The following is a 27,869-nucleotide window of genomic DNA, read 5'->3' on the forward strand; positions in this document are numbered from 1 at the left end:
AAATTTCTATTTGAAAAAGTTTATTGGTAAAAAGAGAGGATTTGGACATGAAAAAGAAAATTAATTGGTATCATAATAAGCATTACCAAATCAGAAAAAGTGAGAATTTTTCTTTGCCTTTTGCCAAGACTTTCCTGCTCTTGATACATCAGTAAAAATGATCTTTAATTTTTTTCTTTTTCTATGGATTTCTTTTATGGAATTCTGCAGGCGCTGTTATTCTAATCAGTTGGTTTCTGATCGATATGCCATGCCAGAATGTTTTATCCAGCCAGGACATCTCTGTTGTGTAAGGATTTCTGAGGATAAGTGGTGGTATCGGGTCATTATCCATCGAATTCTCGGGAAACAGGAAGTTGAAGTGTTCTATCCAGATTTTGGAAACATTGGAACTGTTCAGAAGTCTTCCCTGAGGTTCCTCAAGTGAGTTAATAAATTCCTTAAGAACAATTTAGGTTTGAACCACAATGCTGGAGCTGTGGGGGAGTTAGGACCTCTCTTCCTTTTCTCCTGCCTCTCTCCTTTCTACCCCTTTCTTCGTAGTGCAGATTTGGCAAATGGTCATTTAGTTTCACAGTTAGATTACAATCGCGTGTGTTTTCTCTCACATGACTGTGAATCTGAATGGACCATGAGACTAAATTTCATTCTCTTATTAAGAAAATGATGCTTTGGGTCATGCTAAGTGTTGCATATATATATCATGAAGTTTGGATTGTTTCCACCTATATGTTAATTTGATGGTTTCAAAGACTGTTATGTTTTACAAATTTCTTTCTTAGACATTACTGTGAAGTGTTAAGACATTTCATTTAAAAATGCATGCATTAAATACTCTGAAATGGTGTGAAAAACTGAAATCAAGAAGTGGATAAGACTTGCACCACAGCTACTGAAGCCCATATGCCTGGAGCTCGTGCTTTACAACAAGAGAAGCCACCTCAGTGAGAAGCCTGCGCACTGCAGTGAAGAGTAGCCGCCACCTGCTGCAACTAGAGAAAGCCCACACGCAGCAAGAAGATCTAGCGCAGCCAAAAATGCATAATTTTTTTTAAAGAAAGGGATAAGAGATTCCATAAACTGCAGTTTTAAAATATGATTAAATATTCATGTATCTGTCTGTTGCAGGTGCTGCTACACAAAGCTTCCTGCTCAGGCTATCCCTTGTTCTTTGGCATGGGTGAGACCAGTAGAGGTATGTTTGTTTGCTTCCCATTTAATAAGCAAACATTTGATGCCAAGATCTTCTAAGTTCTCTGGATAAAAAAATAAAACATGAAAAAGAAAGTCATTGTAGACAGTATGGGAGAAAGGCATGTAGACAAAAATAATTGTACTGTGTCAGATTTCCTAGGGAATTTTATAGTGTGTGATAGAAATACAGAAGGAACAGCCCTCGTTTCTGTTCAACGTAATCAGAGACAGTGTCTTAAAAGAGGTGACATTTGCATGAAATTTTGAAGGAAGATTAGCATCATAACTGAACAAACAAGAAAGGCATTCCAGGCAAAGGAAGAGTAGCATGAAATATCTCAAATTTGAGGAATTTTAAGTGGTTCTGTTTGGCTATGTAATAGAGGATGAGCTGCAGTTGCTGCCGCTGCTGCTAAGCCACTTCAGTCGTGTCTGACTCTGTGCGGCCCCATAGACGGCAGCCTACCAGGCTCCCCCGTCCCTGGGATTCTCCAGACAAGAACACTGGAGTGGGTTGCCATTTCCTTCTCCAATGCAGGAAAGTGAAAGTGCAGTCGCTCAGTCGTGTCCGACTCTTAGCGACTCCATGGACTGCAGCCCACCAGGCTCCTCTGTCCATGGGATTTTCCAGGCAAGAGTACTGGAGTGGGGTGCTGCAGTTGGTGCATGGCAAATGATGTCAGAGAAATAGGAGGCTAAGGTGGAGACCTGCAGCCATGTGCAGGAGTCTGGACATTGTCCTTTATTTTTAAAAAACGTTTTATTTTGTATTGGCGTATAGCTAGTTAACAAACAATGTTGTGATAGATCAGATGGACAGCAAAGGGATTCAGCCATACATATACATGTATCCATTCTCTCCCAAACTCCCGTCCCATCCAGGCTACCACATAACATTGAACAGAGTTCAATTATCTTAGGTTAGGTTGGATATCTGTTTTAAATATAGCAGTGTGTACATGCTGGATGCTGTCCTTTAGTTTCTGGGGAGCAACTAAAGAGAACTGCCACAAGCAGAAATAAATTTTTTAAAGAATTCTCTAGTGACATTGTTGTAGAAGATGTTTGGCATGGGATGGAACAGGAGCCATTTTCATCCATATAGATACATATGTTTGTGTAGTTGTAATTATGCACCCAGTTTTGTTTTTTTCCCCCTCAGAACTCTTAATTATACATACTGTACACATTTATTATCCCATATTGGTCTGTTTAAATAACTTAGCAGTAGCTTCCATTTGTGTTGTTGTTCAGTTGCTAAGTTGTGCCTCACTCTTTTCAACCCCAAGGACTGCAGCACACCAGGCTTCCCTGTCTTTCTCTATCTCCCAGAGTGTGCTCAGATTCATGTCCATTGAGTCGGTGATGCTATTTAACCATTTCATCCTCTGCCACCCTCTTCTCCTTTTGCTTTCAATATAGTATTAGAACCATCTGCTAATGAAATTGAAGTTTACAAATTTACTGTTTAGGAAACAAAACTATATTATTGAGGTAACATTGAGTTATAACATTATGTTTCATATGTACAACATTGTATTTCCACTTCTGTGTACATATATCCTACCACATACTCACTACCAAAAGTTTGTTTTCCATCAGATGACCCCACCCCCTTTACCCATTTTTGCCCACCCCCCTTCCTTCCCCTCTGATAACCATTACTCTGTTCTCCGTATGTACATATTTGTGTGTTTGTTTTGTTCATTATTTTTTGTTTGTTTGTCTAATAGTTTTTAAATACAAGAGTGAAATCATGTGATATATGTCTTTCTCCATCTGACTTATTTTACTTAGCATAAAATGGTCAAGTTCAATCCATGTTGTTGCAAATGGTAAGGTAACATCTTTTTTTTTTTTTAATAGCTGAGCAGTATTCCATTATATTTATATACCACATCTTCTTTATTCTTCTGTTGATGGGCACTTCACTTGATTTATATCTTGGCTATTTAAATAATGCCAAAGAACGTGAAGGTGCAGATATATTTTCAGATTAGCGTTTTCATATTCTTTGGATAAATACCCAGAAGTGAGATAGCTGGATCATATAGTAGTTCTGTTCTTAAGTTTTTGAGGAATCTCCATACTGTCTCTGTCTATCTACCAATTTACATTCTCACCAGTACTGTATATGAGAGTTCCCTTTTCTCCACACCATTGCCAACACTTCTATTTCTTACCTTTTTGATAATCGCCATTCTTACAGGTGTAAGGTGCTGTCAAATTGTGGGTTTGATTTGCATTTCCATGATAATTAGTGCTGTTGAGCATCTTTCCATGTACCTGTTGGCCATTTGTGTATTGTCTTTGGAAAATGTCACTTCAATTTCTTTACCCATTTTCAAACCAGACTATTTTTGTTATTGTTGAGTTGTATGAGTTCTTTATATGTTTTGGATAAACCTCTTATCAGATATATCATTAGCAAAAATCTTTCTTCTCCTATTTGGTAGACAGTCTTGTTATATTGCTAGTTTCCTTTGCTGTGCAAAAGCTTTTTAGCTTGGTATAGTCCCTTTTATTTATTTTTGCTTTTGTTTTCCTTGCCTGTGGAGACATATCTAAGGAGATATTACTAAGACCAATGTCAAAGAGCATACTGCCTGTGTTTTCTTCTAGGAGCTTTATTTAGTCTCAGGTCTCACATTTAGTCTTGGGCTTCCCTGATAGCTCAGTTGATAAAGAATCTGCCTGCAATGCGGGAGACCTGGGTGGGATCCCTGGGTTGGGAAGATCCCCTGGAGAAGGGAAAGACTACCCACTCCAGTACTCTGGCCTGGAGAATTCCAGAACTATATAGTCCATAGGGTCACAAAGAGTCGGACACTACTGAGTGACTTTCACTTACGTTTACATCTTTAGCCATTTTGAGTTAATTTGTGTGTATGGTGTGAGATGGTGGTCTGTCCTCTAGTTGCAATATGTGGGCTTCTCGTTGCTTGGCTTCTCTTGTTGCGGAGCCTGGGCTCTAGGGTGCACAGGCTGCAGTGGCTGCAGCATGAAGGCTCAGTAGTTGTGACCCACAGACTTAGTTGCCCTTGCAGCATGTGGGATTTTCCAGGACAAGGGATCAAATCCACGTCCCCTGCATTGGCAGGTGGATTCTTAACCAGTGGACTACCAACAAAGTCCTGTTTGTTTCTTTTTTTCTTTTTTAGCGTTTCAATCTCTTTGGTGAAATATTCCTTCTGTTCATTAATTTTATTCATGAGCTCATTAACCTACCTTTCTCACTGCTCATTGAATTTCTTCACAACAGCTATTTTGAATTCTTTAACAGTTAAATTGAAGTATTCCATGACTTTGGTTTCTGGAGAATTGTCATTGTCTTTTTGTGATACAGTGTCGCTGTGAGTCTTGGTGGTGTTTGATGAAGTGTTCCTGAGCTGGTTTTGAATGACAGAGTAGGATTTCGGTTTCCTCCAGTAGGTGGCGCAATCATTTAAGTTTTTGGTTTTTTTACCTGAGCTGCCTCTGGTTGTCAGACACGACTGAGCAACTTTACTTTTACTTTTCACTTTCATGCATTGGAGAAGGAAATGGCAACCCACTGCAGTGCTCTTGCCTGGAGACTCCCAGGGACTGGGGAGCCTGGTGGGCTGCCGTCTATGGGGTTGCACAGAGTCAGACACGACTGAAGCGACTTAGCAGCAGCAGCAGCAGCCTCTGGTTGTATTTGAGAGTTGGCACTTTCCAGCCTCCACCTTCCCTGTAAGAGGTGTGGCTCCATGCATTGTTTGTCACTGCTTTTTGTGCCAGGGTCTTTGCTGACTTGCTTCTGCCATAGCTGCTGTTGTCATCTGGATTGTGGGCTCTTCCCTTGTGTCAGGGCTCCTCTTGAGACACAGGACCTGCTGTGGGGAGAGGTGATGAAGGGGGTGCAGGTGGGGTAGTGGGCTTCTCAGATGCTGGAGGGACAGGGTCCCAGGCCCCGCTGCCGCTCCCGCCTGCGGCCGTGGGTGCCAGGAACGGTCAGGTGGCCACAGTTGCGTGCACCGCCTTCCTTGTGGCTCCCAGGTTCTCTGCAGCTGTGTGTTCACTACCTCACCCAGAGGGCCAGGACTGCCAGCATGGACTCTGCAGTTCCCCCGCTTCTCTGTGCATTTCAGTCCATCTCCCTTTGGGTGTGCAGATGTGTGGAATTCTGCAGTGCCCTGTTGTGCTGGGCAGAAGTACGTTTTTTGAGTTGTGGCTGTTTCACTGGATATAGATTGAAGGAGCGAGGCAAAGGTAGTCTTTACTACTCTACCATGTTTCTGAAGTCTGAAAACCGTGTTCTTCAGTTTTAATATGTTTATGTGTCGATTTATTCTTATTTATCCTACTTTGTGGTTGATTGGAATTTTTATCTGTGCATTGTTACTTTTCGTTAAATCTGTCTAATTCTTAGCCATTGTCTCCTCAGTTACTGTCTTTTCCCTATATTCATATTTATAGCCCCCCTTCTGTTTCTCTCTTTTTGTAGAACCATAATTAAAAATATGTTAAACCTTCTCACTTTACCTGCCATATCTTTTAACCTCTGTTCTGTAATCTATATACATTTCTGTCTTCGGTGTTGCATTCTGGGTAATTTTTCTAAATTATCTTCCACTTTACTAATTTTTTAGAAATTTATTTTTTAATTGAAGGATAATTGCTTTACAGAATTTTGTTGTTTTCTGTCATACATCAAAATGAATCAGCCATAGTTGTTTATTTTTTATTTCTACCTAATCTGTTATTGAATACACCTATTAGGGTTTTGGGAGAAGGTAATGGCACCCCACTCCAGTACTCTTGCCTGGAAAATCCCATGGACAGAAGAGCCTGGTAGGCTGTAGTTCCATGGGGTCGCTAAAAGTCAGACACGACTGAGCGACTTCACTTTCACTTTTCACTTTCCTGCATTGGAGAAGGAAATGGCAACCCACTCCAGTGTTCTGGCCTGGAGAGTCCCAGGGACGGGGGAGCCTGGTGGGCTGCCGTCTATGGGGCTGCACAGAGTTGGACATGACTGAAGCAACTTAGCAGCAGCAGCGTTAGGGTTTTGAGACTTCCCTGGTGGCTCAGACGGTAAAGCATCTCTTTACAATGTGGGAGACCAGGGTTCAATCCCTGGATTGGGAAGATCTCCTAGAGAAGGAAATGGCAACCCACTCCAGTATTCTTGCCTGGAAAATCCCATAGACGGAGGAGCCTGGTAGGCCACAGTCCATGGGGTCGCAAAGAGTCGGACATGACTGAGCGACTTCATTTTCACTTTCATTAGGGTTTTACTTTTGGTTATTATTACTCTATTTTTACTTTCTAATTTCTAATTCTAATATTATTATTATTATATTTTTACTTTCTAAAAGTTCTCTTGATTCTTTAATTCTGCTAGATCGATTTTTAATAGATTGCAGATCTCTGCAGAAGCTTTCAAGTTAATTTCATTTTTTGTTTGTTTTTACGTGTAGTAAGTTTAGTTGTTTTGTAATTCATCTGGAAATTCAGATATCTAAAGTTTCTGAGGTTTTGTATTAGTTATATTGTATTTGTGATTTGTTGTCTCTTTATATACTTTTATCTTTGCCTATGTCCTGCTCATTGACTTTTAAAACATTTTTTGTAAAATTGGTTGGAATATAGATTGAGTTTGCCTGCCTCCAGAAAGATTTGCATTCTCTTCTGGCACGCACCTAGCAGTCTAGAACCATGTTAATCCAGATGAACAACGTGAAGATTTGTGTACCACCCAATTGGTGTGAAAATTGAGCTGCAAATCCATGTGAAGGCTAATTTATTTCTTTTTTTGCCTTATTCTGAGCATGTATCCCTAGGGACTCAACTTAATAAACTCCTCTCCACTCCCTATCATGGGTGGATACTGGCTTGAATTTCTGTCCTCTGACCTGTAACATCATTGAAACCGAAGTTCAGATTAGTCTGGATTAGCAGATAACCTTAAGACGAAAATAGTTCCCACTTTCCCTTTAATTTTGACCTGGTAATTTGTTACTCTTTTGTTCGTTCTCTGATGCTTTTTTGGACATGTTTTTAAAATATTTTATCTAAAATTTTTAGTTTCTGTGAGAGGGTTGGTCCAATAATCTAACTCAATCATTTCCAAACATGGAATTTTTTCATCACATTAAGATAAGTTTTCCCCATAATCCCATTTTCATCATTTTTCCTTTATTCTACCTTTTCTCATCCCCAAATCATAAATATCCTCAAATGTGTTATTCTGTTTTCATGGTTTGATTTTTCCACTAAAATCTTTAGTTCATTAGGAATTCACTTGTATTTGTGGTTTGGTTTTTATAATTGATGTTTGAATCTGTCATCTGAATCTCACATCTTGATTGTATTTCAGGAACATTGGACATCCAGAGCTGTTTTGCAGTTCCAGAAGTTGTGTGGCTTGAAGCCATTAGTAGGGGTAGTGGATGAATATGTAGATGGGATCCTGAACATTTTCCTGTGTGACACGTCCTCAAATGAAGATGTCTATTTCCACCATGTTTTGAGGACAGAGGGTCATGCTATTGTATGCCGAGAAAATGTCCCTTCTAAGGTGGAACAGTCTGAATGTATTTTGTAATGTATTTTGTTTAATCTCAACCCTTCAAGGTATAAGAGAATTTAATACAGAAGGTTATTTGATTGATTCTTTAAGAGACATCTGTGAGGTGCCTGGCTTACTGAGTGCACAGCACTTTCTTAATTTTCACATGACCACAGAAAATTACATTTGGCTTATTGTCCTTTAGAATGTGAGTGCTTTTATTTTAAATAATGGAGGATTCTGTCTTACTCCCAAGTAAGTATTTAATTCTCTGAAGTTTTCTTAGAGAAGAGCAACACTCTCTTATTTTCAAATTGATAATAGTGTCTACATCAACATTAATATTGGTGTTGATCATTTTTGTGGCTAGCAAGCACTATCAGTATGGGGAAAATTCTATTAAATTTTAGAAGGTAATACATTTCCATAACATTTGAGGATTATGAAGTGCTGTTTCCATTTTTTTCTGAGAAACTAAACTCTTCCTCCTCCTTTTTCTTATCCTAGGGTTTCAGAGACCTCAACCCTTTAGCTTTATACACTAAATCCAGTGTGACGCCTGAGGACATTGTCCTGAAAGAGCTGGGCTATCATTCCCAGCAGCACTATTTTAATGAAGACCGAGAGATCAGTCCACAATCAAAAGAGAGTGACTTATATACCCTGGTAAGAGGTTTTTGCAAATACTGTCATATTCTTTTTATTATTGTTAATATTTAATGAGTACTTACTGTATGCCAGATACTATAAAAGGCACTTTTAATATATTATTTAATACTCATAAAATGCTTGTGAGGTAGTGCTTAGTTGCTCAGTCTTGTCCAACTCTTTGCAACCCCATGGACTGTATCCCACCAGGCTCCTCTGTCCATGCAGGTTCTCCAGGTGGGAATACTGAAGTGGGTTGCCATGGCCTCTTCCAGGGGATCTTTCCAACCCACGGATCAAACCCAGGTCTCCCGCATTGCAGGTGGATTCTTTACCATCTGAGCCACCACAAAAGCCCAAGAATACTGGAGTGGGTAGCCTATCTCTTCTCCAGAGGATCTTCCCGACCCAGGAATTGAACCAGGGTCACCTGCATTGCAGGCAGATTCTTTACCAGCTGAGCTACCAGGAAGTTGTAGTGACTATAATTAACCTTATTTTAGCAATGAGGAAACTGAGGCATTTGCAAACCTGGGGAAGTTTGGAAACTACACAGTAATCTCAACAGTTACCTTGTCTCTCATCATTTGCTGGTTTAAACCTTCATTTCAGCCATGCTTTTTCCTGCATAATTTCTCTCATATGCTGAATTCTGCTGCCACCTTGGTGCAGTTGTGACCTTACCTGCATGGATCCAAATGCTATTTTTTCTTCCCTCTACACACTTCAGATGTTTCTTGAAGTGTTCTCATTTCTAACTTTTTCTGTAAACCTTGTGGCAACTCCTACCCACAGTAATAACAATAATATTGTTATGTATTATTCCATACCACAGTTCAGTTGCTCAGTTGTGTCCAACTCTTTGCAACCCCATGGACTGCAGCACGCCAGGCTTTCCTGTCCATCACCAACTCCCAGAGTTTGCGGAAACTCATGTCCATTGAGTCAGTGATGCCACCCAACCATCTCATGCTCTGTCGTCCCCTTCTCCTCCTGCCTTTGATCTTTCCCAGCATCAGGGTCTTTTCAGTTCTTTGCATCAGGTGGCCAAAGTATTGGAGTTTCAGCTTCAGCATCAGTCCTTTCAATGAATATTCAGGACTGATCTCCTTTAGGATGGACTGGTTGGATCTCCTTGCAGTCCAAGGGACTCTCAAGAGTCTTCTTCAACACCACAGTTCAAAAGCATAGTTCTTGGGCACTCATCTTTCTTTATGATCCAACTCTCACATCCATACGTGACTACTGGAAAAACCATACCTTTGACTAGACGGACCTTTGTTGGCAAAGTCTCTGCTTTTTAATATGCTGTCTAGATTGGTCATAGCTTTTCTTCCAAGGAGCAAGTGTCTTTTAATTTCATGGCTGCAGTCCCCATCTGCAGTGATTTTGGAGCCCCCCAGAATAAAGTCTCTCACTGTTTCCACTGTTTCCCCATCTATTTTCCATGAAGTGATGGGACCAGATGCCAGGATCTTAGTTTTCTGAATGTGGAGTTTTAAGCCAAACTTTTCACTCTCCTTTCACTTTTATCAAGGGGCTCTTTAGTTCTTCTTCACTTTCTGTCATAAATGTAGTGTCATCTGCATATCTGAGGTTATTGATAGTTCTCCTGGAAATCTTTATTCCAGCTTGTGCTTCATCCAGTCCAGCATTTCTCATCATGTACTCTGCATATAAGTTAAATAAGCAGGGTGACAGTATACAGCCTGGACGAACTCCTTTCCTGATTTGAAACCAGTCTGTTGTTCCATGTCCAGTTCTAACTGTTGCTTGTTGACCTGCATACACATATCTCAGGAGGCAGGTCAGGTGGTCTGGTATTCCCATCTCTTTTCAGAATTTTCCACAGTTTGTTGTGATCCACACAGTCAGAGGCTTTGGCATAGTCAATAAAGCAGAAGTAGATGTTTTTCTGGAACTCTCTTGCTTTTTCGATGATCCAATGGATGTTAGCAATTTGATCTCTGGTTCTTCTACCTTTTCTAAAACCAGCTTGAACATCTGGAAGTTCACGGTTCACATACTGTTGAAGCCTAGCTTGGAGAATTTTGAGCATTACTTTGCTAGCATGTGAGATGAGTGCAATTGTGCGGTAGTTTGAGCATTCTTTGGCATTGCCTTTCTTTGGGATTGGGATGAAAACTGACCTTTTCCAGTCCTGTGGCCACTGCTGAGTTTTCCAAATTTGCTGGCATATTGAATGCAGCACTTTCACAGCATCATCTTTCAGGATTTGAAATAGCTCAACTGGAATTCCATCACCTCCACTAGCTTTGTTGGTAGTGATGCTTCCTAAGGCCCACCTGACTTCAGACTCTAGGATGTCTGACTCTAGGTGAGTGATCACACCATCGTGATAAAAAGGTAACAGGGACACGTACTGTACTTGTGCTGTGTGGCAGGCGCTGTTTCAGTCCTTGCACGTACTAGTTAATTAATCTTCACAACCATTTTACCAGGTTATTTCTTTAAGATCCCCATTTTAGATATATGTAAAGTGATGCACATTAGTAAGTAATAAGTTAAATGACTTTTCAACAAATGAGCAAATAAATAGACATGTCTTCAAAGTCTCTCATAGTCCTCATGGCAATAAGTACTGAGCTAAAAATACAGGTTGGGCTCAGTTTGAGAGTCCCCAAATTTATTTTTTCTGGACATAACAAAGCTTTATTCTTTGAATAAAATATGAAAATATTGTTTTGTAAGTATGTTTTATATATATGACTTTTTAAATTATAGGGATAATGTTGTTTTGTTAGTGGACTTGCATTATTAGAAAAGATAAAAAGGAAAGGCTATTTTGCTGTACACCTGAAACTAACACAACATTGTAAATCAATTATATTTCAGTAAAATTGTTTTTCCAAAAGACCATTTGACTATTGGGAGATTAACCTACTCTGAAAAATGTGTATGAATGTTTATTGCTGCATGTTTAAAGCAGTATCAACATTTTAGATTTCATTTTAGTTTAAAGCTAGTTAAAATTAATTGGGCTTGTTTAACCTGTAAAACTTTCTGAAATCTGAATTTTTGTTAATTCTTATTACTTGATTAGAACAGTTATGTTTCCTGACTCTTAACTACTGAATTGAACTTTCAGCCTTAAAAGTTTTTAGAATATCTTATCATCACTGTGTTGATGTCTTTAAATAATCATAGTTCAGTCCTAAAAATGAAATAAGGACATCTTTTCTGCAGAGAGATAAGGCCTAAAGCTTCTCTCTTGTACCCCAGCCTGTATTTTAACATGCTATATACACGCATAAACCTACCTCTATACACCTTGTTGTTGTTCAGTCACGAAGTCGTATCCAATTCTTTTGTGACCCCATGGACTATAGCCCACCAGGCTCCTCTGTCCATGGGATTCTCCATGCAAGAATTCTGGAGTGGGTTGCCATTTCTTTCTCCAGGGGATCTTCCCAACCCAGGGATCAAACCCACGTCTCCTGCATTGGCAGACAGATTCTTTACCGCTGAGCCAGCAGGGAAGCCCCTCTATACACCTGATTCCCTCTAATCCTTGCTTTTCTTTTAGGCATCCTAACAGTTTGATTTATCTCCTTTATTACATGTTCTCAGACATCTTCCTTCTCCAGTATTATTTTGGTCAATGTGACATCTCTGTGTTGGCTCTACACTGAGGGTTGTGCTGTGATTATCTGATTGTGTATCTTCATGCTATATTTGAGTTCTTTTAGAGCTGGGCCCCTGTTGCATTCATCTTTATACCCACAGAGCTACCCTGTACACATTACATAATATGTACTCAATATTGTTAACCTCTGCGTGCATCCTCAGTCGTGTCTAACTCTTTGCGACCCAATGAACTGTAGCCACAGGCTTCTCTGTCCATGGGATTCTCCAGGCAAAAATACTGGAGTGGCTTACCATTTCCTCCTCCAGGGGATCTTCCTGACCCTGGGTTGAACCCATGTCTCTTATGTCTCCTGCATTGGCAGGCAGATTCTTTACCACTGCACCACCTGGGAAGCCCTTGGCCTGAACTAATTTAATGGGATGGGAATACCTAGGGTCAGTGCATAAAGTTAGAAAATAATGTTGCATATACATGAACCGTAGTGAAAAATTGCCCCCAGAATTTATAGGTGGGGGCAATTTTGGAAACAGCGTTACTATAGAAAATAAAATAATTTCTCTTTCTTATCTACTAGCAAGATATTAATGATGAAAAGACTTTCAGTCACCTTGGATCAGTCACCTCAGATGAGCCATTAAAGGATTCTAAATTAAATTCTTTGAAAATACAAGATAAGAGCTATGAAGAAGATCCAAAGTGGTCCATCCCAGAGCTAAAGGATCTGAAAGAAGAAAATGAGGTAGGAGAAGGGGATATAGCTTTTTAAAAATGTAATTAATAAATTAATAAGTGAAGGAGACTGAAGTAAAATAGCTCTTTATGCCCTATTCATTGTGGTGCCATCAGAGCATCTCCCACAGATGAATTGCAAATTCTTCAGTGATGACCAAGACCAAAGTTTCAGCAATGTAGCCTCAATCACAAAAAAGAAAAGCCAATATCTGACTTCTGGGCAATTTTGAAGAATTATACAGTGATGTAGAAAGTAGTATTGAGAAATTGTATTAGGAAGACCCATCAAGAAAAATGTTTGACAGCTCTCTTCAGAGGACATATTTTTAATCAAATGTCCATGGGCTCACAGCTTTTTTCTTTAAAAAAACAAACAAACAAAAACAGCCAAATGTTTATGTACACACAGCTTAGAGTTCCCCATAACCCCTTCCCCTTCATTTCCTATTTCACAGAGCAACGATTTTCATTTAACGTCTTCCTTTGGAATATGTCTCTATTTCTTTCATTAAATTGCATCCTTATATTGTTATTGCCTTATTTTTCAGTTTTAAGCATGTATGGCCTTCCCAGCATGAGAGATGAAGGTTTAGTTCTGTTTCATCTCTTGTCCCCCACCCCAGACAAAAATACCCTGTCTGTTCTCTCATCATCTTACTAATATATCGAACTTTCCATTAGATCACCATTCATTCAATATTTTGTTATTGTGACTCTGTAAATGCTATATACAGTCAAATAATACGTGATGTCAAGTTTTCCTTTCCTGCATAACTTTTATTTTCTCTGGTGTTAATACTTCTTTCCAAGTGAATATACAGTAAACAATTGACTTTGTACTCAGAGTACTGTCCTATCAATTTTAATACATGTATAGATTTATGTAACCACCACCATAGTCAGGATGCAGAATGGTTCCATCATCTGAAAAAACTCCCTAATGCTACTCCTTTATAATCACATCTCCCCAAATCCCTAATCCCCTAGCAAGCATTTATGTTTCCCGTCACCATAATTTTACCTTTTCAGGACTGTCAATTAAGTGGAATCATGTGATATGTAACTTCCCAATAGAAGCGTCTTTGATTCAGCATAGTACCTTCATTTAAATCATTGCATGTACCAGGAGTTCATTTCTGTTGATGATGAGTAGTATGGTATGGATGTACCACAGTTTGTATATCCATGCATCCATTGAAGACATTATGGTTATTTAATGTATGAATTGATCTTCTATATTTTGGTATGAATAGATCTTTTATAAATATTCATGTATAGGCATTTTAATAAACGTAATAAGAGTTGGATTGCTGGCTCATGTGGTAAATGTATGCCAGATTTTTCCAGACTGGCTGTACCGTTTTGTATTTCTGCCAGCAGTATATGAGTTCCAGTTGCTCCATATCTTATGAGCACTTGATATTGTCAGGAATTTTTAACCATTTTCATAGGTGTGCAGTAGTAGTATCACAGTGTGGTTTTAATCTGCATTTCCCTAATGACTGTGATATTGACCATCTTATCAGTGCTCATTTGCCATCCACGTGTATTTCTTGGTGAAATGCCTGTTAAAGTCTTTTGCCCATTTTTTGAATGATTGAATGAGTTGTTTGTTTTCTTACTTTTGGGTTTTTAGTATTCTTTATATGTTCTGGATAGCCCTTTGTCAGATTTGTGATTTTCAAATATTTTCTCCCACTTGTAGCTTCATTCTCTTAATGGTATCTTTCATATAGGAAAGGTTTTTAATCTTGAAAAAGTACATCAGTTTTTTTTTTTATGTACTGTGTTTCAAAACATCTTGATTTAATTTTAGTATAAGGGGTGAGATTTAGGTTAAGGTTATTGGTTTTAGTGCTATTTGTTGGAAAGACTATGCTTTTTTTTTTTTTTTTAGACTATGCTTTCTCTATTGAATTTTAAAATATTTTTTGATGTCATATCTTACATCTTTTTGTTTTAGGAATCTCTTAACTACTTATTGTAGATACAGACAATTTTACTTTCAACTTTCCTACTAGCTTTATAAGTAGTTGATCTGTTACCTTTACCATATGTTTGCTTTTACACATTGAGATTTTTCCTATAATTTTTATATGTCTAGTTGTGATCTTTTCTGCTTTAAGAAGTCACTTTAACATTTCTTGTAAAACTGATGCTGAACCCTTGTAGACTTTTTGATAATGGCCATTCTGACGAGTGTGATGCCTCACTGTAGTTTTGATTTGCGTTTCTCTAATAATGAGCAACGTTGAACATCTTTTCATGTGTTCATTAGCCATATGTCTTGTCTTTTTTGGAGAAATGTCTGTTTAGGTCTTCTGCCCACTTTTTGATGGGGTTGTTTGTTTTTCTGGTATTGAGCCTCATGAGCTGACATTAAATGAGTGGCTCTTGTTTTCATTCTCACTTTATACCCTCAATTCTAAAAAAACTTCATAGGAGTAGTTCCTGAATTTTTGCAGTATTTATGGTATAAGTTTGGGTTGCTTCTCAGATTTTCCTCCTAAAAGCTCAGGATTCCACTTTCTCAGGACTACTTAATAAGTTGTCCCTTGTTTGATTTCCTGTATCCAGAACATAGGTGATGTTTTCCCCTCTTATTTCTCTTTGACTGTAAGTTTATACCTTGAATCTATTTTATTTTGGTGCTGTGTCAGAAGGGGAGAACGTAATGAATTGTATATTGAAACTGCCATCTTTACCCAGAGTCAGGAAAAATTGTAAACCTAAATTTCAAAATGTATTCATATAGGAACAATAAATTAAAGTTTTTCTAATTAATTAAATTAATTAATTAATTTAGTTTTTCTAAATTAAATTTTTTTTCTCATCACTTAGGATGAGATCCCCACTGGAATGCCATACCTGGAGTCAGTAACCATAGGTGATGATATTTGGGATGAGAACTGGTTACCTTTGCAGGCTAAAATGGGAAAAGAAAGTGATGCTGCCTCCCACTTATTTACCTCAAGCCTTGGTGGAAAGAAACCATATCCATCATGTAAAGAAATACCACAGAAGGTTAGATCCTTGGGAAAACATAAAGAAAAATTACTGAAAAAGGAACTGTCAATGTAATTGTCCAAGCCTCAGAAAAGCTGTACATACTGCATTTCATGTGGATTTCTCAGACAGTGATTCAGAAGAATGCATTTCCTGGACCCTCCCTCCCTGCAAAGAAGACAGTGTTAGGGATGGAGACAGGATGAAATGGCAGAATAAACTGGACATATTGTGTCTATCTACCCTATCAGTTATTATGATTTTTGTTTTATCGTTGGCACCTAGTCAAGGTCTTAGAAACTAGAAATAGAGTGTTTTCCCTAATTTAATTTTTGTTGCGCTAACCTTATAATGTCTGAATCTGAGTGTATGTACTAATATTGGACCCTACAATTTGGCAAAACTAATACAATTATGTAAAGTTTAAAAATAAAATTAAATTAAAAATAAATAAATAAATTTTAATTAACTTCCCATTGGCTACCAGGAAGAAGATACATCAACACTTAAGTTTCTGCTTGTTATTTGTGCCATTTTAATACTGAATGATTATAAAAATCATCTAGCCATGAAAAATGTATTCAAGATGATACTGCAAACAGCACCATACTTATTTTTATGAGATCTGTGTATTCAGAGGAATTCAGTGTGTTGGGTATGGACCAGTAAAGCAAGAGGGAAAACTCACATTGATATTAGAAAGTTAATATCTTTTCTTGTTCAGTTAGTATACACTACCTCCTTGCCTTTACCTTGCCCAGGTTATCCTCCATAGGAATCACGTGGCCCTGTATCTCCGTTTAGTGTTGCAGTATTTTTTTTTCTCTGTAGGATTGGTGTTTTTCTACACCCAAAGATATATGGGATGATTCATGGCAGCCTTCAGGCCTTGTGAATGGAATGAAAGTAGAAGTTCAAATACCAGAAGGACTGGGTGCTCAGGAAAAACATATTGACACCACCAGGATTCAAAAGGTAAGTGTCTAATGAGTATTACTGTGACAAGTTTTTTATGAGGAAGTGCTTTCAGTTTTAGAAGGTGAGATTCTGGTGAATGATCCCTCAGCATTTGGTAGACTACATATATGTAAAAATGTATGTTTATTTAAAAATTAATTTCTGTTATCTTACTGTAGTTATTCATCTCTCCAGAAGAAAATTCTGAGCCTAGAATTAGAAGATTGATTAAACATTAGGGATAGAGAAAAACAAGTATTTTCACTTAGCCATACATTTTAAGTTCTGTATCTGCCCAATCATCTAGGCTGGTTTTTTCTTTTTTGTTGCCTTAGTGGAAAGCACTAACCCTGGAATAAAATCCATTTGTTTTGTGTTTCTCAAATATTTTATGAGCATCCTGAAAATAGAAGGACAACTTGTGTGGATCATGAAATTTGGCTAATGGTCTCTGTACTTTTGTGCAGTACACTGAAAATGAAGGACTTCATGTCTAGACTTGTTAAAAAAGCAGAGTGGTGGACGATGAACCTTCTAAGTGATATATTTTCTGCAGAATGTGATTACTTTGCATGAGATTATTGATAAAGTATGCTGTATTACATAAAACAGTCTGTTCTGTAAATGTAGGTTTCTTAAAGCACAGATTTAGTTTTAAGATAAAGTTTTCTGTTTTGTTTATCCATGCATCAGCTGATGAACATTTGAGTTATTTCTGCTTTTCTGCTATTATGAATAATGCTGCTGTGACGTGTGTATGTGTTTCTACGTGGATGTATGTTTTCAGTTTTCTTAGGTATATACCCGAGAGTTGAATTACTAGGTTCTGTGGTAATAAATCTAGGCTCACTCCCCCCACCCCCAGTGGCTCAGCAGTAAAGAATACACCTGCAGTGTAGGAGACACAGGAGATATGGGTTTGATCCTGGGTTGGGAGGATCCCCTGGAGAGAGGAATGGCTACCTCCTCCAATATTCTTGCCTGGGAAATCCCATGGACAGAGGAGCCTGGTGGGCTACAGTCCATGGGGTCATGAAGAGTAGGTCATGACTGAAGCAACTAAGCGTGCACACGCGCGCACGCGTGCACACACACACACACATACACAGACACACACGTGGTAACTCTATGTTTAGTATTTGGAGGAACTGCCAGACTGTTCCAAACAGTTGCACCATTTAATATTCCCACCAGCAATCTAAGAGTGTTCAAATTTGGTCCACATCTTTGCCAACACTTGTTGTTATCTAATTTTTTAAATTATAGCCACCCTAGTGGGCATGAAGTTTTATGTTATTGTGGTTTGGGGCTGTGCTTTTGATTACATATGTTAATGTTTTATAAATCATGAACATATTTCTTGGAAGTTGCCACTAACCTCTGGTTCCATAAGGGTATATTTTCAGACAATGGTGAAGGAGTTTTTCATTGATAACTATAGAGCGAGAATCTGGCAGAGCAATGCATCTTGAACTACAGTGTTCATAGTGATCACCTGAGAACCTTGTGAGACTGTAGATTCTGATTGAGCAGATCTGGGCTGGGGACTAAAGTTCTCCATGTCTTAAAAGCTTACAGGTGATGCTGATGCTGCTTGGTGGTGAATCACACTTTGAACAGCAGCGCTCTAAACTGCTCTTAACTTTTTACTTAGGTGCTTAAACTGACCACAGGTACTTGCTTTCATAGTGGCATACAAATTTAGTAGGCATTCATCTATGTTCTTTTCTTTTTTTCAGAGTGAAAAAGTGTCAGAATGCATCTTAAATGTGTTTTAGCAATTTGTCTTTCTTCAAAATCATATTTATCAGGAAAGGAAACAGATACAGCTTTTAGAAAACTATTTCTGATTTTGACTGAAGGGAATGGTAACCCACTCCAGTATTCTTGCCTGGAGAATTCCATGGATAGAGGAGCCTGGTGGGCTACAGTCCATGGGGTTGCAAAGAGTCGGACACAACTGAGCAATTAACACATACTTTCACACATTGCTAAAAATAGTCAGCAGGGCTTAGTGTAAAAACACTTGCCTGGGAATTCTATAATTTAGAGCTTAATCTTTACCACAAGTTTGAGCAAGTTCCCTTTTGGGGCCTTAGTGTATCCATCTGCAAAAACTGATTTTGACTAATGATCTTTCCAGCCATAAAAGCTTATCATATTAATGTTTACTTAATTATCATCGAAGCTTCATTTTAAGAGAGAATAAACTTAAAGGGTAACTAAAGCACACGTGTGAAATTGCATAAATTAAGCAAAAATTTGAATCCAGGTCTTTGCTTTCCTGAAGTAGCATATTATATGGTAAGGTAACTATGTGGACTTTAGGAGATTTCATTTTTGCTGCCCACAAAAAGAAGCACAGCCATTTGTATATAATGTAATTATATAAGCCATATCCTTGCCTGCCATGTTTAAAAATGAACAGGGTTTTTTGTCATGGAAGAGAAAAGGAAAGCCAGCTGATATTGAATGTCTTAACACACCAGTCTAAAGAATATATAAAGCTACATTTTCTATTCATATAATTTTTGTTTCAGTTTACTCTAGGCAGATCCCCAGACCCTAAGCCACTTATGTGGGTTTATTATGGCAGCTCCTAATGAGGCCCGAGAGTTGGTGATGGCCAGGGAGGCCTGGCGTGCTGTGATTCATGGGGTCGCAAAGAGTCAGACACGACTGAGCGACTGGACTGAACTGAAGGAGGCCCACCTAGTTGTATTAATGCCCGTTGCCGTCACTTTATCTTCTAATGCCAGTTAGAAGATAAATGCTCTGAGTCACCCTGGACTGTAACTATTTCAGCAATGCTCTGTAGGAAGATATAGGATCCATCGATTAAAACTTGGCACTTCATTCACTTTAGCCCAAATTGAGGCTTTGTTTGGGGATTCCATCTTTTCCTCTCAAACCTTGGTTCTTAGTATTCCGTTTTGTCATTTCTCCTGAGGAGCCTTCCTTTAAAGCCGTTGTGTTCTCCTAGCGTGTTGTTGATGCTGCAGACGCAGTTAATGCCTCCTCCACAGGCACCCAGAGGCCAGGTTCTGTTTCCCTAGCTGAGAACCATGAGCTCTTCAGGGACAGGGATCGTATCTACTGGAGGTGGTGTGATGGAGCAGAGAGTGCATAGGCAAGCCTGAGTTTGCATCTCTGCCTGTCCCTTACTGGTTGACCCTGGATAACTTGCTCTGCCTCTTGCAAAAAGCATTCTGCTAAGTGAGAAAAGCCATAATACAGAAGACACAATGACACCTAAACTAGAAGAATGTTTTGATGTTTCAGTGAAGAAACATGTGCCAACTGCCCGGCACTGTGCCTGACACTGAGTGCTCAGTGCATGCTATTTCTCTCCGTTTCCTGCCATTTTCCCCTGGCTGTGCATAGCAGTCCTGAGTACCAGGTTTGCTCATAATACGTGTTCAGTAAACACTTCTTAAATTCATGGTCCCTCAGTTAGAGAAGAACTTGTTTTCCAGAGAGTATCTAGACTCTTAAAAGTAAGGAGTTTTATTTATGATATGAAAATATTCTTTTGCATATAAATGAGGAAACAAAGCAGTTCTTACTGTTAAATTAACAGTGACTTTTAATGCTTTTTCCCCAATTCTGTAGCAATCAAATGTCAAGAGTGCCTCAGATTCTCCTGCATTGCCCAAACTGGAGGAGTTCTACATCTCTCTTATCCAGTCACAGCAGTCAGCAGAAGGCAGCCAGTTTGAGCCTAGCAACATTCAGACTCCACCAAAGCAAATTCAGCTGTCCTCAACTCCCACATTGGTCAATTCTGGGTCAGGTAGGTTCACAGGCAGTTGACAGATGCAGTGGTTTGCCGTGTTGCTGAAAATCTTGATTTATATTTTTCAGAACATAACTTGAAAAATTATAAACGTTAGCATTTGTCTCAAATCCTTGTGTTATTTTTTTGGACTTAGTTCTTCCTTTTTACTTTGCCACTTTTCTTTTTTTCTGCAGTTTGGGGAGATGGTCAGGTTTATGCACCTTAAAGTTTGCCAGCTTTTAAGTATGAAATTCTGTGAGTTCTGACAGATGTGTACAGTCCTGTAGGCAGCACTGCAATTATGATAACATGTTTGTCAGTCTGAAAAGCTTCATGTGTCTTTGCAGTGATTCCCTCTTACTCCTCATCTCATTGGCTTTCCAGAATTTCATATAAAGGAAATCATAGTATGTAGTTTTTATGGCTGCCTTCTTTCATTTAGCACAGTGTTTTAGAGATTCATCTATGTTGTCGCCAGTGTCTAATGTTTTTTCTTATTTACTGCTGAGTAGTACACAGTAGTATGGACATACAACAGTTTGTTTATCTGTTCACCAGATGATGGATTATTTCCAGACTTGGGTCATGAATAAAACTGCTGTGAATGTTCAGCTCTTTGTGCAGACATGTATTTTTTATTTCTATTCATTAAGTACCTAGGAGTGGAATTGCTGGGTCGTATGCTGACTGCATGTTTAGCTTTTTAAGAACTGTTAAAATGTTTTCCAAAGTGACCGTGCCATTTGGTAATCCACATCAGCAATGTACTTGATTGTTGATTGCTTTGTAATAATGCCAACATGCCATATCTCCAATCTTTTCAATTTTCCCAGTGTAGTGGATGTGTAGTGGTATCTTACTGTGGTTTTAATTTACACTTCCCTATTTACCAGGGACGTTGACCGTGTTTTCCTGTGTTTATGTGCCATTTGAATTACCTGTTCAAGTATTTGTGCATTTCTATTGGATTATGTTTTTATTGGCTTGTAAAAATTCTTCATTATAGACATAAAACCTTTGTCAGATGCTTATATTGCAAATCTTTCCAGGTATATGGCCTGAGTTTTCATTTTCTTAACAGTGTTCTTGGAAGAGCAAGTTTTCCTTTTGATAAAATCAGATTTGTTAATTATTTTTTCTTTATGGTTTGAACTTTTTGTGTCCTATTTAGAAATCTTTCCTAACTCAAATAATTAAGACTTTCTCTTACAAAAGTTCTGTAGTTTTAGGTCTTACGTTAGGTCTGTGATCCAGTTGTTAATTTTTGTACGTGGTGTGGTATAAGGATCAATGTTTATTTTGATTGCATTTAAATATTCAATTGTTCCAGTATGGTTTATTGAAAAGGCAGTTCTTGCTCCATTTAACTGCCTTGATGTCTTTGTCAAAAGCCAATAAGTTGTGTATGTGAGAGACTATTTCTTGACTTTAATTGTGTTCTCCTGAGGTTATGTCTGCCTTTATACCCCTGTCTTGATTTCTGTGGCTTTATAATAAGTCTTGAAATGATACAGATTTGTTCGTTTTTTTTTAATTGCTTTGGCTATTCCAGGTCATTTTCTATATGAATTTTAGGATTAACTTAATTTCTACAGAAAGCCTGCTAAAATCTTTATTGAGATTAAAAAAAAAAATCTCTAGATTAATTTGGGGAGAAGTGACGTGTTAACAGTATTGAGTTTTCTTATCTATGAGCATAATATAACATTTTCTTGTTCTGTGCTTAATATGTTCTTTTCCTGTCCGGTGTATTTTTTATCTCAGAAGTTCAATTTATAATCTCTAGGGGTTTTTTTGCTTTTTTGTTTTTGTATCTTCCCTCTTTCTCCTCTGCATACTCATCATTCACTTCTTGAATACGTTGAATGTTCTTGTGACAGCTGTTTTAACAGCCTTATCTTGTGATTCAAGCATATGTATCATTTCTGCATTCTGTCATTTGTCATTTCTGAACTGGCTTCTACTGAATGGTTTTTATCTTGATCACAAGTCATATTTTTCTGCTTTTTGGCACATCTGATAGTTTTTTATTAGATGGCAGGTACCGAATTACACGTTGTTGACTGGATGACTGAATCTCTTTTTCTTCTCTCTTTCCTTCCTTTCTTCCCTCCCTCCCTGCTGTTTATATAGTATCTGTCTATCGTTTGGGGGTAATTCAATTATCTGAAATGGATTTGATTATTTCTGCATTTATTTTAGATTTCACTAGGCTGATTAGAAAAGCCTTTAGTCTGTCGGTCCTGCTAGGCAGTACCTTTCTGAGGGTATTGATGGGACTTGATGTCCTACAGGTGTCTTTACACTGTAGCTGGTGGGAACACAAAACGTTTTGCCCCAACATAAACTGTAGTGATTGTTATGCCTCCTCCTTTCAGATAGGTTTTCTCCCTGGCCTTGGTGGCTTTCTCACAGGCATGAGCCAGATCACTTCCCAGCCTAAGACTGCACGCGGCCTCTCTGCAGGTCTCCGGCTGCTGCTTCCCCATAGCTAGCTGCCTTTGCACTTGTACTTCCCCACACGGATTCCAGCCACCTTTGTTGTTGTTTAGTCACTAAGTCGTGTCTGACTCTTTGCAACCCCGTGGACTGTAGTTCTTCAGGCTCCTCTGTCCTTGGTGAACTCCAAGCTCTGTCTTCTCAGTGCAGTGAGACCTCCAGGCTCAGTGTGGACTCTCCCTCCCTGTACTTCAGCCTGGACTTTATCTTGACAGTGAACTCAGGCGCTCCTAAAGCTTACTCCATTGGTTTCCCATTTCTCAGGGATTGCTGTCACGTAAGCTTGTTGGTCAACGTCTGAGAGCCGTTGTTTTATTTATTTTATCCAGTTTTCTACTTGTTTAAAGCAAGAGATATTGCTTTTCAATCCCTGTTAAATTAGCATCATGTCTGGAAGCTGAAGTTTTGTTGCACTCCTAAATTCTTTCATGTGTCCCTGCCTTCATATTTTTATACCTTTTAAAATCTGAACTCATCAACGGCTTCATGTAAAACCCATTATTTCACTAGGATTCATCATCTCTTTTTCACTTCAGTGAGCATTAATGATAGTCTTGTGTTCAGAGTTTTACTTTTTAGAATACCCTGTCAAATTCTCCTTAATTTATCACAAATGTATGGCACATATATCACACGCCTAGTGTTAAAGATAGAAAGATGGATAGGATATTAGATTGTGCCTGCTTTTTCTGAGTTTTTTTTTGAAGTCTGTAATTTTAGAGTCTAGAGCAGTGCTTTTCGGAATGTAGTCAGCATACCAGCATTTGTCTGTGAAGCATTTGTGATGATGGACAACACAGTAGCACTTCACTTAGCTCACCTAGGTTTTCTTTCCTAAAGCAGGACTTTCTTGAAGGAAGCAGTGTGTTGGCTTAGGCGCAGGCACCAGCTCCTCCCATCGTAGGCAGGTAACAAACAATTCATAGACCAGCTTCTTCAGTAGCCCTGGTCCAGAGTACACGCGTGAGGTGCCTCGTAACCTCCTCTTTGCTCTTAGGACCTCTTGGCATTGGCGTTCCCAGCAATTTGTCTCATGGAAAAGACCCTTCTTAGTTAAACTAATTCCCAAGGAATTCTTTTTATGGCTGATAATTGGTTTTTGGAATTTCTTAGCAAACACAGTCTTGTTCAGTTTTGTTTTTACCCCAGCAGATGTGGAATTGGAATGACTTTGGCAATAAAGAAGGCCTTCTTTTGCTCACTGCTGGAAGGAAATAGGACAGCTTAAGGGTTCTTTCCTGGAATTGGAATTATATCCAGTTTATTTTTATAATGTCCTAGAAAGAGATCTCCCCTTCCTTGTTTACAAGTACGTTTTTCCTCTCATCTTTGACCTCACTCTGACCTTCCTCCTCCTTTGATCTCACACTGACAAGAATTTATCTCGATGCATGATCCCCCATCCTCGTTTCCTTTCCATTGTTGACTGGTTTCTGAGCTTCATTCTCTCTTGATTTGCCATTGGTAACTTCGCCACCTAACCTTAAGATGGGATTTCCTTGGTGGCTGAGTGGTCAAGAGTCTGCCTGCCAATGCAGGAGACGTTGGTTCAATTCCTGGGTCAGAAAGATCCCCTGGAGAAGGAAGTGGCTACCCTCTCCTGGAAAATCACTTGGACAAAGGAGCCTGGTGGGTTACAGTCCATGGGATTGCAAAAGAGTCAGATGACTTGGCAATTCAACAATGACAACAACAACAGATCATAAGATCATTATAACAGGTGTTAGTAAAGATGTAGAATGGGAGAGTGTGAGGACCTCCTGAAAAGACCTTTGTTTTCTTTCTTTTTCAGTGGAAGGCTCCCCAGAGAGCCTAGAGAATGAAGATTTTTCTAGTAGCTCTGCTATTACAGTGTTCAAAGATACAAGTCAGGGAGCCGTGGACCAGCTCTCTTTGATTTTGTCTCCCGAGCACCAGATTTCTCAGAAGTTCTACATTCCTCGAAGCACAGCCACTGCTGCCTTAGGAGCTGCTGCAAGGCTCGCCACATCCAACAGCCTCCTGCACTGGTACCCCAGTGTGAAAAAGATGGAAACATGAGGGCGGTGGGGAGGAAAGTCAACCAGAGGCTTAGGGCGTGATGCCTTCCCAAGTCAAACCAAGAGGAAGTATTGAGACAAAAACAGTATTTTGTTGACTAAGTTTCAAGACCAAGTTGGTGCCTTTGTCTTTCTGTGCAACCCTTTGTTAGCTTTGTTATGCTCACACTCCCCTTTGTTGTGTAGGTATTGATTTCTAACATTCATTATCATTTTCATTGATGATGTTTATTTTTCTTAGAGTTTTGTTCTCCTTTGTTCAATGTAGAAGTTTAAAGGACTTTTTAGTTTCTGTGTTTCTATAAATGTTTTTCTTGTATATCTCAAGACTGATAAATGTAAGCTGAAAAACTAATGTTTTGTGATCCATACTTAGCAAAAAATTGTCACAGCTCTGTCTCCAGAAAGAGGATGACTGACTTCTAAGGCTGCTTTTCCTCATTTGAAAACTTCTATACCATAGAGAGAATCTACGGCTCCAATCTTCGCCGTCATTAATTCTTTGAAATACTAGGATCACTAAGAAAATCCACACCATGAATCTTTGGTCATGTGAAACCTTTTACATTAAAAAAAAAAAAAAAAAGATGAAGCTGTCTTTCAGTGTAGGCAGTTTCTTGAAGACTTAACAAGAAAATTAGAGACCAGTTGTTGAAACTGAGCTGAGCCATCTCAGTCATCATAGTTCTCTGGCGCCTTAATGTAACAGTAGCTAAACAGTGGTATTGTTTAAGCATTTATAGGGCATGCATTTATAGAGCACTTGTGAAACACTCAGTCATGTCTAACTCTTTGTGACCCCATGGACTGTATAGCCTGCCAGGCTCCTCTGGAGTGGAGAGCCATTCGTCCAGGGATCTTCCCAACCCAGGGATCAAACCCAGGTCCCCCTCATTGCAGGCGGATTCTCTACCATCAGAGCCACCAGGGAAGCCTGCATTACAGAGCATGATGTTCTCTGAAGTCCAGTTTATTATAGGAAATTCTGTTTAGCTGATAGTGTAAACCATCAGGAGAAAAGACTGAAAGGTGAAATTAAAGAATGTGAATGATACCAAATTCTTTATGGTAAAATACAAGACTTATCCCCAGATTAAGAAAAAAATCCAATACAGAAGCATTTCTTAGTGGTAAAATCAGAGAAGGAGGTGTGAACTACTGGCCTGCTGCATATGACTAGATCCTCATGCCCCTAGCCCCTCTTCTAAAGCCTCTGCTTTGACGTTAAGCAGCAGAGCTGGCTCCTAGTTCCTTTCTTTCCTCCTGCAATAAGGAATGTCTCCTCTGTTCTGCTCAGTTAGTCAGCAAAATGTCTACTGAGGAAGGGGGTGAAATGAGAGTAAATATCAGGGTACATTTAAATGTAGAGTATTAATGGTTAAAACTTCTTTCTTAGGATGAAGTGATCATGAAACAAACCCAAAGTCTCTTAACTGCTGAGTGTTTTGGTTTAAAAACCTTAGTGCATTTTTAATGCAGTAAAAATTTCAAATCCAGATTCACCTTTCAGTTCAATTCAGTTCAGTTCAGTTGCTCAGTCATGTCCAACTCTTTGCGACCCCATGAATCACAGCACGCCAGGCCTCCCTGTCCATCACCAACTCCCGGAGCTCACTCAAACTCACGTCCATCAAGTCAGTGATGCCATCCAGCCATCTCATCCTCTGTCGTCCCCTTCTCCTTCTGCCCCCAATCCCTCCCAGCATCAGGGTCTTTTCCAATGAGTCAACTCTTCGCATGAGGTGGCCAAAGTATTGGAGTTTCAGCTTCAACATCAGTCCTTCCAATGAACACCCAGGACTGATCACCTTTAGGATGGACTGGTTGGATCAATTCTAATATATCTATATCAATGATGGTATGCTAATTAACCAAAAAAATGTAATCTGGAAACATCACTGATAGTTGACCCAGATAGAACAGGTTTCCCATTTGGGTTTGGGGGGTTTTGTATCAGATACCTTTATTGCAGAAGGCAGTCGAAGAGTTATATGGAGGGTCAATAAACAGTTAAATATCACTTTGACAGTTAAATGTCATATATGAGACTCGACTGTGATATGAACTGGAACAGCTGTTTTTCATATGTTTATGTAATTATGCACAATTTGTTTCTAAAGAAGAAAACTCATTTGAATGATTGTTCAGAGAAAAAGGCAAGCTTGAGTTCTATTCTTCACTTCTCCAGATGGACAGTCACTGGGTTCCAGGCAGAGTGAATCTGGTAGAAGCAGTCTTTACATATTTAGTATGTCAGGTTGTAACTCTCTGCTGCTGCTAAGGCATGTCAGTTGGGTCCGACTCTGTGCGACCCCATAGACGGCAGCCCACCAGGCTCCCCTGTCCCTGAGATTCTCCAGGCAAGAACACTGGAGTGGGTTGCCATTTCCTTCTCCAGTGCATGAAACTGAAAAGTGAAAGTGAAGTCACTCAGTCGTGTCCGACTCTTAGCGACCCCATGGACTGCAGCCTACCAGGCTCCTCTGTCCATGGGATTTTCCAGGCAAGAGTACTGGAGTGGGTTGCCATTGCCTTCTCCGAACTCTCTGTGCTGCTGCTGCTAAGTCACTTCAGTCGTATCCGACTCTGTGCGACCCAATGGATGGCAGCCCACCAGGCTCCCACCTCCCTCGGATTCTCCAGGCAAGAACACTGGAGTGGGTTGCCATTTCTATAACAGCACAAAACTACCAGCAAGAACCCTGCCAACACTGGGTAACCTGATGGTGACTAATTTTACACTTTGCCAGTTACATGGGGATTATGGAATCATTGTGTTATTAAGGCTCTTCAGAATAATTTGCAAATGACCAGATCATTTAGCCAGAGCTATCTCAAACTGATGAGTGTCAACACACTTTGACTGAGGCC

The 27,869-nt window shown here is 39.2% G+C and overlaps 1 protein-coding gene across 1 annotated transcript in view; it reads left to right on the forward strand.

Annotated features, from left to right (window-relative positions):
- Positions 1–25,839, forward strand: part of TDRD5 (tudor domain containing 5) — an 83,651-nt gene extending 57,812 nt beyond the window's left edge. The window contains exons 10-18 of the mRNA XM_027565461.1: positions 211–423; positions 1,129–1,195; positions 7,538–7,738; positions 8,237–8,395; positions 12,562–12,726; positions 15,561–15,743; positions 16,557–16,700; positions 20,295–20,475; positions 24,752–25,839. Of these exons, the coding sequence (XP_027421262.1) occupies positions 211–423; positions 1,129–1,195; positions 7,538–7,738; positions 8,237–8,395; positions 12,562–12,726; positions 15,561–15,743; positions 16,557–16,700; positions 20,295–20,475; positions 24,752–24,999 (1,561 nt within the window). The 3' untranslated portion in view covers positions 25,000–25,839. The remainder of the gene's footprint in view (positions 1–210; positions 424–1,128; positions 1,196–7,537; positions 7,739–8,236; positions 8,396–12,561; positions 12,727–15,560; positions 15,744–16,556; positions 16,701–20,294; positions 20,476–24,751) is intronic.
- Positions 25,840–27,869: the final 2,030 nt, after the last annotated feature.

The sequence above is a fragment of the Bos indicus x Bos taurus genome, chromosome 16, assembly GCF_003369695.1.
Source record: "Bos indicus x Bos taurus breed Angus x Brahman F1 hybrid chromosome 16, Bos_hybrid_MaternalHap_v2.0, whole genome shotgun sequence".
NCBI lineage: Eukaryota > Metazoa > Chordata > Mammalia > Artiodactyla > Bovidae > Bos > Bos indicus x Bos taurus.